A 15298-nucleotide genomic window follows, 5' to 3' on the forward strand; every position below is an offset into this window, starting at 1 on the left:
CAATTTTGAGAAAGAAGAATAAAATGGGAAGATTCATCCACCTGATTTCCAGACTTATAATAGCTACACTCAAGGCCATGTGTGGACGGAGGGACAGAATGCAGACCCAGACACGGACCCAAACGAATGCGCCCGATGGCCTTGGACAAAGTGGAGAACAGTCACGTGGAGGAAAGGCAAGTGCCGTGGGAGCGGCTGGGCGTTCAGAGATTCGGAAAGTGAGCCTTGACCCAATTCTCACGCCTTGCACCCAAAGTACCTTGAAATGTAAAAACTTAGATCTTTTAGGAAAAGTAGTTTAGGGGAACATGTCTGGGATCTGGGACTGGCACCAAAAGCACAGTCCTTCGAAGGAAAAGTTGTAAACTGGACTTCATTCACCTTGTACACTCTGCTCTCTGAAATACCCGGTTAAGAGGACACAAAGACAAGTGACAAGCTGGAAGAAAATATTTTCAAACCACATGTCTCACAAAAGACTAGTATCTAAAGTATATAGAGAACTCTCAAAACACAGCAGTAAAAACAAAAATGGAAACAATCCAGTCAGAAAATGGGAAGTAGAAATACAGACATTTCACCCAAGAGCATATACTGACGATAAATAAGCACATGGAAAGGAGTTCAAGGTCATCAGCCATTAAATGCAAAATAGAACCACAATGAGACATCACTGCACACCTATCAGAGTATGTGTAGAAGATTTAAGATAATACCACACAAAGTGCTGGTGAGGATGTGGAGAAACCGGACCCCTCATCCACGGCTGCTGCGAGTGTAAGATGGTACAGCCATCTGGAAACAATCTGGCTATTTCTAAAAAGGCTAAACATGAAGCTACCATGTGACCCAGCAATTGCACTCCTGGGCATTTATCTCGGAGACGTGACAACTTACGTCCATGCAAAAATCTGCACCTGAATGTTTGTAACAGCTGTATTCGTAATAGCAAACCCCGGGAAGAGCCCAGGAGCTTTCAGTGGGCGGATTGTTCACCTGTGGCTCGTCCAGCACCACGGAATACTGACTGCTTCGCAGTGAAAAGGAACAAACTGTGGATCTCCGGGGAATCACGCTGAGTGAAAAGAGCCAACCCCCAAAGGTCATGTGTTGTGTGATTGCATCTGCAGCACACCTTTGAAATGACAACATTATGGACATGGAGCTCAGTGGTGTCCGGGGGTCAGGAGGGGGTAGAAGGGGCAGGGAGGTGGGTATGTCTAGGGAAGGGAAACGTGGGGGTCCTTGTTGTGATGGAGTGTTCTGTGCGTTGAGTGTGCCAGGCACAGCACGCTGGCGGTAACCCCGTGCTTTAGTTTGGGGAAGAGGTCACCACTTAGGGACACTGGGTGGAGGATACATGGGATGTCTCTGAATTACTTCTTACGACAGCACTTGAATCTACAATTACCCATGAACGAAAAGTCTGGCTGCCTGAAGCACCTCCTTCAGTCCCCACAGAAATAAGTAATGAATGACCATCTTCTCCAGGTGCTCCCATGGCTGCTGTTCCCACTGGCTGGTGTGACCGCTCTGGTCTGAGTCAGGGAGGCTGCTTCAGCTCGCCTGCCCCAGCTCGAGCCCCGGCCCCAGGTCAACAGCGCCCAGTGAAGGCTGCTGAACGAGGTGCACATTTCCCAAAGGTGATATTCACGGCTCTCTGAGGAGGGCGAGAACTGGAGGACGGTCCCCACAGATTGGCTCAGCGGTCCTCCTCACCGGGCACCTAGACACGGTACCACACCAGTTTTTGTTTGTTTGTTTGTTTTACAGAAATTAATGTGGTTACTTATTTCCTGTGGATTTATGATTCTTCCTTCTTGATCAGAGGTTTCCCGAGCGCAGGGAAGATGCCGCCCGGGTCTGCGTTGCTCCGGATGGTGTCCCATTTTACATTCCCACGATGCACCAGGACCACACCACAGGGGAGCGTCAATATGTGCGTTCTGCACAAGTGAATGATCAACAGGCTTCCGATGAGCTGGCTGCCTCTAACGACCTAACGCAACAATGGCGCATCACTTCTACCTCAGCCTGGCACGCTGGATCCAAGGCAGGCTACATCTCTGATTTGTGTGTACCCAGGGCCCATGCAGGTACACGGTGGGTCCATGTCAGAGAAAAGAACACACAAATGACCGTGCAGGGAGAACAAAGACTGCTTGACTAATTGATAAATAATGTGGAAGTACATGCCAATGAGCAGATTTTACATAATCTTTGCATGTAATGATTTACTCATCAATCACATATTTTGAGGTTTAGTCCAACTTGATCTTGTGGCTCACTGTGGCTAATGGAGACTGTTTCAAAGTGAGCCACAGTCAGCTGGGTAACTCAGCTCCGGGCATCCGGGAGATCCAGGCCACCTGCTGGCTCCCTGCAGTTAGATGCCAGGTGCCTGCCTGCAGGTTCTCTCTATGCTCTGGGCCACTCACCTCTCGGAAATCCTGCTCGAAATGCCGGAGCTGCAGACACTGTTCAAGTTTTTGCTGATGCTTTGCCCAGAACTCATCAAAGGCAGCCTCGGTTTCATTCAGCTGGGCCAGGAGCCTAGGAAAGAGGAGAGGCACCTGGGCTGTATTGGGGCGACCCTGGGGCCTTGGGAAGAATCACCCCCCAGGATGTGAAGCAGTGGTGGGGGGCTCAGTCTTTAAGCAGCCTTCCTAAGACCATTTCTTCCTTTTATCCTGGGCACTGAAGCCCAGGATTCACAGGTAGGGGTTTCTTTAGGGCCCACTGACTTGAGAGGGAGGGCAGCCGGCTGAGTCTGCTAAGTTTTACAAGGTCAAGATGGTAAAGGTATGGGGTTATTATTTAAAACTTTGGTTCAGGGGTAAAGGAAGCAGTGAGTTGCCACAAGTCACGTGTGGGTGAGGAAGTGCGGCCACCGCTCACTGTCGTCATTCCCAGATGCTCCAAACACCATGCTGGGCAGGTGTGAACAATCTTGTCCCACACCCACCGCGTCCGGAGTGCTCAGGCTAGCCCCACTGCATAAATGGGGAAGCTGAGTCCGGGGGGAGTCGGCAGCGTGCTCCAACCTCCTCTGTTAGTGACATCACATCCACACAGGCCTATCTGGCGCCCCAGGGCCTACTCTGCGTCCCTGGCTCAGAACACGTGCTTGGCGTGTGAACTTTGGACACGAGGCAGGAACAAGGGTTAAGAGTTGAAAAGATCAACCAGGGTCCAGGCCTGGGTTTGTCTGTGAGGGGCTAGGAGCCCCCAGGCAGGCTGTGCAGCTGCTCTGCACCTGTCCCCCACCTGTCCCTGAACAAGGAGATGGGGTCTCAGCGCCAACCTGGCTTGCATGGTAAATAGCATGGGACGGGAAGGGAGTGTGTACTGTGTGGACGTCGCAGAGCATCACGAGATGTTAGCTAACAGCAGTTACCCGGCAGTAAAGTGCGGACACTTTACCCTGTGTTCTGTCATTCAGCTAGAAACCAAGGGAGGGAAGTACACATGATTCCCTTGCCAGGGAAAGAAAAGGCATGCTTCTAAAACCTGGGGCTGGAGCAGAGAAAGGCCTCAGGCAGCTCCCTTACCTGCAAACAAGCGGAGACCAGGTGTGAAAGGGATAGGAAGCACCCAGTGCAGAGCTGCAAGCCTGCCAGCTCCTGTCACCCCTGTTCTCCCTTAAACGGCCCTTCATGCTTACGAAAAAGAGTGATTACTCTAAGGCATCTCCCCAGAGAAGCTGCTTTCTCTGGCATTTGGAAGTAAAGCAATTCAGCAGTAAGGACTCTGAGGTCCTCTTCCTTCCCTTTGAGGTGAGGAAACAAGGCTCAGAGAGGCGACAAGGCACGTGGGGTGGGGCCTCCTGCTCCTGTCTGTCTGTCCCTCTGCCCTCAGTCTGTCACCTCTCATTTCCACAGAGGCTGGTCACCTGAGAGGCCCCTGCAGCCCAAGGTCCTCACCTCTGCACAGTGGTCTGATTGTCCAGCTGGTCCTGGTTCAGGCTCTGCTCCGGGGTCTTGGCCAGAGGCTCCCTGATGCTCTCCAGGATGCTCTGCCCCTCATCCAGCGCCAACCTCATGTCCTCCTGCAGGAAGAGCACAGTGCCTTGCACCCCAAGCCCATCCACTCCCTAGGACTCCGTCCAGGTTGGAGGGAATGGTGGGCTTTGTGGGGCATGGCCCCTGCGAGGGGAGTGGGAGGGTCACGACAAGTGGGATGGGCACAGCACCAGCCACAGTTGAGTCTTCCTACCCCTGTGCTGACCACTCGCTCACTGGAAAAGCAGGCAGGTGTCGGGGATACTCCTCCCACTGCGACCAGGGCAGAGCTAGGGTTACGGGTCACTCAGGGGCAGCAGGATAAGGTAGGAGAGTAACAGGACACCAGACCTCTAGGTGCTTGCTTCTGCAACCATCCTCGCTGCCAGGAGTGAAAGGGAGAGAGGGGTTCTCTGGGTGTGGGTGGGGCGGCCCCTGAGGACCATGGTCACCATTGACTCAAAGCCTGTGATGTGTGGGTAGGGCAGGGGGTGCAACAGTCTCGGGGAGCACATCTCCCTCAGAACACAGTTATCCGGGGAGTGATGGTAAATACACAGGTACGGTGACTACTCCATGAATTTCAGCCTCTCCAAGTCAGCCCACCACCTCTCCACCCTCCGTCTTTGGGACCTCGGAGGCAGAATGCCTGTCTTGGTTTATTACTAAGCAACAGAAACACCCAGATGAAGGACGCTGCTGTAAGACAGCTCAGGAGCTGGTTCAGAGAGGAGCTGCCTCTGATAACTTGCTTCGGTCAGATTTGACAAGCCACTCAAGCCAACCAAGCGAAGTGTCTGCGTTAACAGCATTTGTTCATGCTGCTTTTAAAAAGGCACATGTTTCAGTTCTCATCACAGAGGTGACCCAGAGCATTAGCACCAAAAGGCATCTTTGAAATCCCTTCGATTCTGTCTTACCTACATGCTGATATTCACTCTTTCTACCCCACTACCTCACACTCAGCCATAAGACAGCCCCCGCCCCCCACAGAAGCTGCACATACCTTCGCTTTGACTTTCTTCTCCGTGTGTGCGCAGAGCACTGAGCTCGTAGACTGGACATCATTGGGCAGTTCCGTTTCGGCCAGCTCGGTCCCAAAGGACTGCAGCATCTGGGCCGTCTGCTTAACCATGAGGGCGAAACTTTCAATAGCCTTGGGAAGAGGGAAAACACCATCACAAAGTTTGCACACACCGCACCCTCCTGCTGCCTGAGAAGCATCAGCAAGGATCAGACGGGCATTCTCAGAGGGGACAGAGCCACAGCAAGCCTGGTCTGGAAAGTAAATACCTTCCCACTGGTTTCTTAGCCTCACGACTTCCTCAGAAACATACCGGACGCTCTTTACATACGCTTTTATGACCTAGAGTCATTCTATGCTCGAGGTCTCTCTCCCTGTCGAGAGAGGTGTGAGTGCTGCAAACTACAACAACATGGGGTTTTTCTTTCTTTCTTTTCTGTCTCTTGGCCCAGAGCAAGCCACTCCCGAACTTATTACTCATGTTATTTCTTTGGATGACTAAGGTCCACTGAGACCATCATTGTTCGGGAGAAAACTTGGGTTAACATGAACACGTCTTTGGAAAAGGCAGCATCAAAACGCAAAAGCAATTCTAGGGGATTAACTAGGGGTTACTGAGAACCACAGCTTGAAGCCACCACCCACTGGAGAGTGCCGGAAAGACTCACCGTGCGGTGACACAACCACCTGGTGTGGCAGTAATCCAGGGTCCCACCCAGGTCCTCGGTCAGCTGGGACTTGTCGATGTAACCGTGTAATTCTGGTACTGAGCTCAGCATTATGACCTAAGGGAGAAAGAAAAGTTCCCCCATAGCAGAACGCCCAGCACACAGAGTTGGGAAATGTTCTCCTGCTGGTCGCTAAGCATGGCAGGGTGGAAGAAATCACTGGCTTGGCACCTGGGTTTAAACCCAGCTCTACCACTAACTGGCTGGTGGACTTTGGGCAAGTCACTTATTCTCTCTGTCTCAGCTTCCTCATTTACAGAATGGGCATGTGATAGCTGATCTTGTCAGGTGACAGCCATCCAAGTATGCTACCCCTTGGCATAGCTGGGCTTCCAATGGACATCAGGCATCAGATAAGCGTTTAGATGCTCCTCCGGCCAGGAGAGCTCAGCATGGCAACTGGACAGTGCTCGGACTTGAAAGAAGATTTTGTCTTACTCCTGCGGAACTCCCGTGAGTCATTGCAGGTACGAGTCAGGGTCGGTGCAGCGCCCTGTACCTGCACGTGGTTGCAGTGGCCAAGCAAGCTCTTCCACACAGGACAAGGTTTTGTGTTTTTACATTTTTCTTCCGAGGTTAATCTGTCCATGAGTTTTGGATAGAAATACAGCCTTTCTCTGTAAGCTGTCGCACGGATACTACAAAGTAGGTCTTGAGAGGTTCAGCTTGACTGTTACATGAAACCACCTCATGTATTATTAAACACTGTATTAGTTTAAGGCAGGGGTTGTCCCCAAGGGCGACTCGGTCCCTCAGAGGACATCTGACCATGTCTGGGGACAGTTTTGATTGCCACATGTTGGGGGTGGGGCGGGGCTGGCATTTGGTGGGTGGCGGGGAGGGGTGCCGCTAAGATGGCACACGGGACCTCCCCACCACAGAGAATGGCCCTGCACAAACCATCACCAGGCCGACGCTGAGATCTCCTGACTGAAGCATAATCTTCATTTAAAAAACAGGCTGAAATGTCATTTTAAGGTAGAGAACGGTTCTTAGCAGACATGACTCCATTTTCTCTTTGTTCCTCTCATAAAACTATCTATATGCAGCCAAATAACCCCAATTCACAAGCAGCATGGCCGAGGACTGGTTGACTGGGCAATCTAAGAACTTCAGTCACCTTCCTTTATGATTTCTGTGTCTCAGTTAACAACCTGTCCATGCTCCATATACATTCAACCATAACAGGAAGAGCAGGGGACCCGCCACTCTTCTGAACACGTCCTACGGAGCGGTGCGTTCAGCACGCAGCGCTGAAACATGGACCTGAGCGCACTTTAACAACAGCCTTCCAGTGAAGCGTTATTCTGTGATACTAAAGAAAGACCTAAAGTGGGCCAGTGCATTAAAGATGCCAAAGAAGATATTTGCGAAGACCGTTTTTGACAACTCACTAATTTGGCTGACACCAGGTAGCACCCCTTGCCCGAAGCTGCCCTGTGTGAGTTGGAGTAAGGAGACGAGGTAGTGATCTCTTTGCAGGGCCCAGGCCAGCTACCCCCACCAGCAACTTGGGATTCCCTCTACAGGCCTTGGGGATGCTCACACCCACTTTCCTGGCCCCTCTCTTGTCTTCAGGAGCTGGCAGAGCCTGGCCTTTCCTCACTAGGAGGCAGGCGATGGCACTGAGCAGTTTGGGTCCTCTTGTTCTTCAGCTTGACTTGCTGTAAGAATGTTCTAGACTTGTGGCTCTGATGAAATGCCTGTACTTTTGAGATGGTCTATCCAAGGCCATGCTTTGCACAGTCAGCCAGGGGTGGTGCGTGGCAGGTGGGGAAGAAGGATCATACAGCTCCGGGCTGCATAAGGTGAAGTACAACACAATTTCCAACTGAGTCATTTGGGGCTTTATTTTGCTCACAGCACTGAGGTTAGCACCATGAGGATTTCGATTACCACAGATGGGCCAAGAATGCAATTAAGTTTAGTTCTGCCTATGAAGCTAAAGCAGCGTATACTTACCGGTACCTTCATCTTAAAGTCATCTCTATTGAATTTGAAAGCAAGGTCAGAGAGAGTCCTTTGGAAAAATCCTGTCGGGCGTAGAACAAGGACGAGCTGGAGGTTTGCTGGGAAGGAGGCCTGCAAGAGAACAGAGAGGCTGTGGCATCGTCTGCGGACAGCTGGAGCTGAGCTCAGGGTTCCCACACACCTGCAGCTGACTGCGCAGGCTGGGCGGGGAAGAGCCAGCCTAGGAGTCCAGGTGTTTTCAAGACATCAACACCGCACTACCATACAGAGACGCTAGATTCTGTCAGAGGCATCACCGTTTCTTAGAAGAAAAGGGAAAAAGTCACACTGCTTGGTGCAGCTATGTTATACTACTTATAAACGAAAAAGTCAAAAGCTTCTTATACTCGTTACAGACTGAATTGTGTCCTCTGAAGTTCAGACGTTGAAGCGCGAACCCCTGGTGCCTCAGAATGTTACCTGACTTGGAGAGAGGGACTTTACAGAGGTAAACAGGCTAAAGTAAGGTGTGGGGTGGCCCTCTAACCCAGTGGCCGGTGCCCTTATAAAAGGGGGATTTGGACACAAACATGCACAGGGCCACGTGAAGATGAAGGCACAGATGGGTGATGCGTCTACAAGCCAAGGGTCGCCAAAGATTTCGAGCTACACCAGAATCTGGTGAGAGTCTGAAATAGGCTCCCCCTCACAGCCACAAAGGGATCAGCCCTGCGGATGCCTTGATCTTGGACTCTGGCCTCCAGGCCTCCAGACTGTGAGATCATGAACTCCCTTTGTTTAAACCATCCAGTCTGGGAACTTGTTATAACAGCCCCAGGGAACTAAGACATTGTCAAGTAGAAAAGCCATATAGACACATACATGTATCACCTAAAAGAAAGATAAAAATAAGTGTGCACACACATGCCCTTAGATACAGTTACGTGAATATGTTCAGTTACCAGCTCTGCTTACGAGGTATGGGACCTTGGGCAATTACTCAACCTCCCCATGCCTCAGTTCCTCAGTTTCCCCACCTTTGAACTGGAGACAACAAAACACCTTCCTCACTGCACACTCTTGAGGGTTAAAGGACCTTGGGCACAGGCAGAGTTCAGCACAGTGCTCACGCGAAGCGCTCAAAAACGCGGCGATGACAGGTCTATCGTAAAAGGCTGTTCTGGATGCCAGATTATTTCCAGATGCTGGAATCCAGGGAGACCCCATCACTAAAACAGGAAATTTTGAGGCAAGCGAGTTTGCTTTCCAGATGACCAGGCTAGAATGAACTGAAGTATAGTACACAGGGAAGAATGGCTCAGCCCTAAGGCCTGAAACGTATAGGCAGCAAGAAACGGAAGAGGGGAAGTAGCTTGCTCCTGTGTCTTGGCTAGGAGGTCATTCCCGAGTCCCTGCTGGTCCATGCTGGTCTCAGCAGGCGTGGCCAAGGGGAGCCCTGAAAGGCCTAGAGCAGGAGAGTCTCCTGTCACAGACCAGTGGGTAGACCATCTGCATGCCAGAACCCACTACATCTGTGGGTATTCCTAGGCTGTGCGGTGATGTCCACGCTGTGTCTGTGACCCGGTCACTCCTTGAGCTTCCACCTGAAGGTCCTGGATACCTGCTGGGCAGCTCCATCACCCTCCAGGAGACTTGAGGGCAGCTCTAAGACTTCAGTGACCTGCTGCCTCTGAGTTGGGTGTGCGGCACTTACGCTTCCTGCCTGCAGCCCCCTAGGCAAACCCTCCCTACAGGCCCCCCAACATGTTGGCACCACTGGCATAGCCCTGGAAGACGAGGACCGTGTGTCCTTGGTCACCAGCCCCTCAGCAGGTGCTTGCTAAGTGTCTGCAGCTGCGTGGACAGGGAGGTGAGCTGTCACGAGTTGCCCTCTGCTCAGTCTCGGTCTGCACAGTCACCCACGTTCACCAGCTGGACCCAGCGCTGGGCCTGGGTGGGGTTGTTTTCAGGAGGATAGGGGGTCACCCAGCCCTGCGCCCTGTGTCTCACCATCACACGCGATGCTTGGACACAACACTGTGGGGGTGCACAGGGAAATGGGGGGACTTGGTGGCTCAGCGCCAGCTCAGGGGGGAACCGTGCACCAGCACTCCCGCAGGGCCTCTGCGTTGTGCCTGCTCCTGCTGGCCCAGGCCAGTGCCCACGGAGTTCGGCTCCTCTGAGTGGGAAAGAAAACCTCAGGACCACTCAGAGAGTCAGAAGCCTACTTACCAGCAAGAGGACTGTGCAAACCTGTCCCCCTCATTTGTGAAATTGGCCACCACTATTTAAGGAAAATGTCCTTATGAAAGTCTCTTTCTACAGGTCACAATGAGGCACGCTTCTCTCAATTTCAATACCGTTTTCATCACCCTAATTTACACCTCATGGCAGATGTGCCCTGTAAGAACGAGCTTGAACTTATGAGATAAAGCTGCGCCCTTGGCCGTCAGTGATTTCACTTAGATTAACAACGCGGGCGGCAAGAGGACTCTCGGGCAGGGGCGCTCCCTCACTCCGTCCTGAGAGGGGGCGCTGGCTCAGCCTGTGGCTGGAGGAGACTCTCAAATCAAAAATCGTTCACTCTCCTCCCTTCTCTGCTTCAGTGCCTCCATTTCTTTAAGCTGGAGAATCTTTACAACGAAGGGAGTAACTGTAAGATCCCAGCCCAGTGAGAAGGCTCACTGACATACACAAACACATTTTGAATGTAAACAACAGTAAATTAAATTAAATTTTCTCTGGGTTCGGGCCAACCATATGTACTAAAAGCTGGAGAATATAACAAAATAAAAACTTTATTGAAAAAGTAAAGGTAACTACATGGAGGATTTGGGATGAAGGCTATAAATTAACACCATTTTGTAACCTATTAATCAAGTAATCATGAAATGGTGTAATATAAAAGTGATATTGTTTGTTTTCAGGGGCTGACCTTAGTTGACTTGGGAACATGTATAATGTGATGGCTATATATGTATGTAATTTGGGGATAGAAAAAGAGGAGCTAACTGGCTTCTGAAGTAATATTCTTAGAGCCTTACAAGATGAAGAGGCAACACAGCTAAAGACAACAGAGAACATTAGAAACTGTGGAACCTGGTGCTTGGGGGGTGCTGTTTGAAACGCTCCCCAAGGTCAAGTAACTGCCTTCACTCCTGCTCAAAGCCACACTTATCCAGCCTGACGTTAGGCTTCATTTCCAATGGAGCAGCTGAAGCCTGACCAGTGACATTTGTCTCATAGGAGCCAAACAACAAACTCAAGTGCGTGTAATAAATATAAATTTGAACGTTTGGGTCCCACTGTGAAGAGACGAAAAACCCAGAGTCTGAACCACGGAAGCTGACTATGAGCAGAGGCCTCCGACCCCCAGGGCTGTGCTCCCTGGTCTGGATTCGAGCAGTAAGGATGGGGATTCTGAGACCAGCCCCTGGTGAGCACTGCTGAGACTATGGCAAACACAGTGAAGGAAAAGACACTGAACGGAAGATAAGGGGGCGGGGCACAAGCTTTGAGGGAAGGACCACCAGGAACCTGAATGTTCTCCACGTCTGGAACCCTGCACGGCCCGCCCTTCCTTCTGGACACCGTGTGCACCAGCAGCGCCACTGCTCACGCCTTCGCCTCCACTGGGCACTCGCCTCCTGGTGCTTAGGACTCTCGTAACTGGCGCACAGTAGGAACTTGGTAGCATTGCTTAATATAATATTATTTTGCCATGTACAGTGTATTCACTGAATGACCTAAGGATCCTGGGTCCCTCGGATGCGTCATTTTGCATCCTTCCTGTGCTCACAGACAGCATGGGCTTTACAGGCAAATGCCAGAGTCCTCCCCGTGCAGACTAGAACAGCCTTACCTGCAATTTTCTTCAGCAGCATGCGCTAGGGTATAGACTTAGCTTGAATTAGGCTGGCTCTGAACATAAACATGTACCCTCTGTCATAAAAGGCTAACCCGCGCACACACTCGCACACATACAGAGTAGAGGGGATTAAATTTGAAATGGGATCCTAGAAGAGGCACTTAGGTATTTTATGAAAGATACTCCTATCCCAGGACAGAACCGACTGTTAGACAAAGAGCGCCGTTTGAATTCCTGGCTTCGTGCCTTGTTTCTGCCCGCGTCCACCCGCTGAGATCAGCACCTGTGGCAGGTAAGGACGCCCCCTGCCCCCTCGCCCCATCACAGCCGATAAAGGCTCTATTCTTGATGGAGGCACAAGCCTGATCTTCAAAAACAATGGATTTTGGCTCCTCCAACATCTTGTGTTTCTATTCCCAGCCAAGCCAAAGGCATCCAAAAAAGAAAAAAGGACGCCCCAAATTAAGGAGAGCTCAGCTCACGAGACAGCATGCACAGTGGCTACAAACAGCCCAGGTTCTGTGGCGCCGTGTGAGTGTTGGGCCTCAGTCCGGTGTCCAGACACGTCTGGAGGTAAACAGAGCTTCTGCCACTGACTTGCTTTTGTAGCACATGCAAAGTGGCCAGGGTGCTCTGGTGGGATCGTGCACACCGGGGCACCTGTGCACGTGCTGGTCTGAGGGCGCTGGCCTGGCTGATGCCAGGTGATTGTTGCCCAAAGCCCCTCGGGCGACAGCACAGGCCAGCTGAAGGTGACAGTCTGGGTTTCCAGCCCCAGGTGACAACAAAGGTGTACCAGCTCTGCCCGGCCCAGCTCCCCGCACGGAAACCACTGTGCCATCTGTCTTCCACCTCCTGTTCCCACCGCAGAGCCATGCTGGCGGCCAGACCCACACCCTGGCTCAGAGATGGACACATGCCTAAGGAAGGCACAGTCCTGGCTTGAAGTGTCCTGACCGCCCCTGAGACCTGTACACTGTCTCAGGTGCCCTGTATATCTGTCTGACATCTCTGGGCATGACCCTTATCACGGTGCCCTGCCCACTGCCTGCACCTTGCCTGGCGTGTACGTCTTGCTTACAGCCCCTTACACCCCAGCACCTCGCACAGGCCCAGGCACAGCAGGGTCTTCGTTAAGCGTGGTGGGTACGTGAACCCAATTTTTGGCAATAACGTCAGTAATTTCTTATAACAAAAAGCATTGGAGTTCCAAGAGAATTTTTGATAATTGTGCTGGAAAAATGCTAACTTCTGGGATTTCTAAACAAGTATTGGGGGACTCTGAGACTCACAGGAAAAAGAATGGGGAAAAAACTTTATTTTTATTGTGTAAGAATCAGTGCAAACCTAAAAACTCAAACTCCAACTTTTTAGCTAAGGTTTTTACAAAACAAAGTTCTCGAGCTGAGGCAGCTTGCTTCAGAAAGTAACCTGACTATGAACTTGATGACGAATGAGTCTCCGATTATACTCGGCATCTGGAGAGCTTGACTCGGACAGGCTGGGCAGGCGTCCGTGGACCATACTGCTGAATGTAGGCTGATTGAAGGATCACTCCACTTAAAAATACAAAACAAAACAATGTACCTGTTTCTTAAAAAACGACCCTACATCTGGGAAAGTTCTTGTCTCTAACCAGGAGCAACCACTGGGCTTGAGAGACATTCGTGGTGAACCTGCCTCGCACAGGGCCTTGGCTGGGCGTCCAGCGCACAACCAGGGGCAGGGCTTGGCCTTGACTTTAAGGACGCCCTGATGTGCAAACAAAGGAGGACTGTGTACCTCCATAAAGTAGAGAAAAAGCAGGAGACTCCCAGAGAAGTGCTCCTCTCCTGGGAGGCTGGGCGAGGGGGTGTGGAAGTATGGGAGGCCACCTGGGCCCGGGGTAAGGGCATTCTGGGGAGAGGCATGGAGCAGCACTTTAGCAAAGAGGAAAGACGGGGACCCCACAGGGCACACCCGTGACCACATGGGCATGTCTGTAAGTTCCTGAGGATGGTAATACAAAGGAAATTGGATTATGAAAGAGCAGTTTTCAGCTGGTGTGCCCCAAGAATTTTTAAAACATGCAGTACCTGGCAATTTGGTCAGGGGCCCTGACCTCTTTTCCCTTAGATTGTCAAACCAAAAAATGACAACAGCCAACACAACAATAGTCATCAGTGTGAGTGAATCAAAATCATACCTATTTATTTTGTCAGGTTGGCAAAAAATATATCTTTTGGTGTGCCGCAGAATTTTTGTAATTAGTCTGTGTGTCATGCAATTTGAAAAGGTTGAAAATCGCTGATATAACACACTGGCTTCTTTTGAAACACTCTGAAGTGTTTTGATTTGCTTCAGATAAGTGATGTCATAGGAAGTGTGTGCCAGGTGGGGACAGGGACTTGGAGACACACCTGGGTGGTGTAGGGAGAAGCGTTATCAGAAAGACAAAGGTGGGATCCAGTAGCTCAAGAACAGGTTTGTACCAAAACAACGGATGTTGTAAGAGCTGGAGTGGGCACTGAACCTTTAACTGTCATTAAGATGGACCTCAGCCCAGCAGCCTCCCTGAGGCCAAGAGCCAAAGATGGCTGCACACAAGACGCAGAACAAGAGGTTAGGAGAATTTCACTCTCTCGGGGGTTTGGGTTTTGAAAAACACTCGGGAGCAGCAGAGCCCTCACGGCTGAGGGAGGACCCAGCCACAGTCACTTTGGGTCACCCTGCTGCCAAGAATCAAAGTTTCCGGTGGCTGCAGGGAAGCAAGTGAGGGTGAAGCTCAGCATAGGGAGACGGGCCCCACGGTGGAGATGGTAAGGCGGGTGGAAGCTACTGACCAAAATAAGATGCAGGAGCTCTCTGCTGCCTTAACTCCTCCGCCCAAAATCGGTACTGCAGGCTGCAAACGGCCCCAGCAACCACCACAGACCAGCTGCTCTGCGGCCCTGGAGGGCAGCCTGCAAACCAACTCTACGAACGTAAAGATCAATGAATGCCTTGGCAATGAGGGTTACTAAATTCCTTGGCAGGAATGGGTCACCAAGGAAGACTGAGGCATGTGGTTTAGCTGTAAAACTAAAGAATAAACAATCCCTTTTGAAAGGAGAGGGTCATTTAGAAAAAGCTCTAGTGTCAAACTTCTAGCCTGAGGATTCTCTGTAACGCACTCAACACCCTGTTTGCTATTCGGGACCTGGTGCTCTGTTTAAGAATGAATACACCGTAAAATCCTGAGCCTCTCACATACTCAATGATCAGAAATAAATGAACCAGTGGAATTGATGTAGAATTAAAATAGGCCCTGTAAGAGTTACCCCGGCTAAGAACAGACACACACACACACACACACACACACACACACACGCCCTAGCAACTGAAGAGGCCAAGGAGGTGGGGCACCCAAGTGCCCCTGGGCCTGGCCTCAGGCCACCCTGGGCTGGTGCTCTGAGCTGGCTGCACTCCCCAACTCTGCGTGGCATGGTGACAGCCCGGATCCAAACTGCCACCCACCCAGGTAGATGGGTCGCTAGAAGAGAAACACTGCTGTCACCCAGCCCGGGAGAAGAGTGGGTGGGAACGTCACAGCGCTGGGGCGCCGACACTTACTGCTATTCGCAGGACTGATGCCTTCACCGAGGTCCATTTGTCCTGCCTTCGGTCTATGACCAGGATGAATCCGATGCCAGCATCTTGTAAGCTGAAACGAGGCGGAGGGATATCGGCAATTAGTGTGTGTAGCAGG

The 15298-nt window shown here is 51.2% G+C and overlaps 1 protein-coding gene across 19 annotated transcripts in view; it reads right to left on the reverse strand.

The window, feature by feature from the left end:
* Positions 1-15298, reverse strand: part of MCF2L (MCF.2 cell line derived transforming sequence like) — a 165905-nt gene that overhangs the window by 24002 nt on the left and 126605 nt on the right. For all 19 annotated transcript variants that reach the window (XM_024578945.3, XM_045186612.2, XM_045186613.3 and 16 more), the window contains 6 exons: positions 15163-15253; positions 7716-7835; positions 5694-5810; positions 5008-5157; positions 3924-4048; positions 2439-2553 (listed from right to left, as the gene is read on the reverse strand). In XM_024578945.3, the coding sequence (XP_024434713.2) occupies positions 2439-2553; positions 3924-4048; positions 5008-5157; positions 5694-5810; positions 7716-7835; positions 15163-15253 (718 nt within the window). The remainder of the gene's footprint in view (positions 1-2438; positions 2554-3923; positions 4049-5007; positions 5158-5693; positions 5811-7715; positions 7836-15162; positions 15254-15298) is intronic.

The sequence above is a fragment of the Desmodus rotundus genome, chromosome 13 (assembly GCF_022682495.2).
Source record: "Desmodus rotundus isolate HL8 chromosome 13, HLdesRot8A.1, whole genome shotgun sequence".
NCBI classification, from domain to species: Eukaryota; Metazoa; Chordata; class Mammalia; order Chiroptera; family Phyllostomidae; genus Desmodus; species Desmodus rotundus.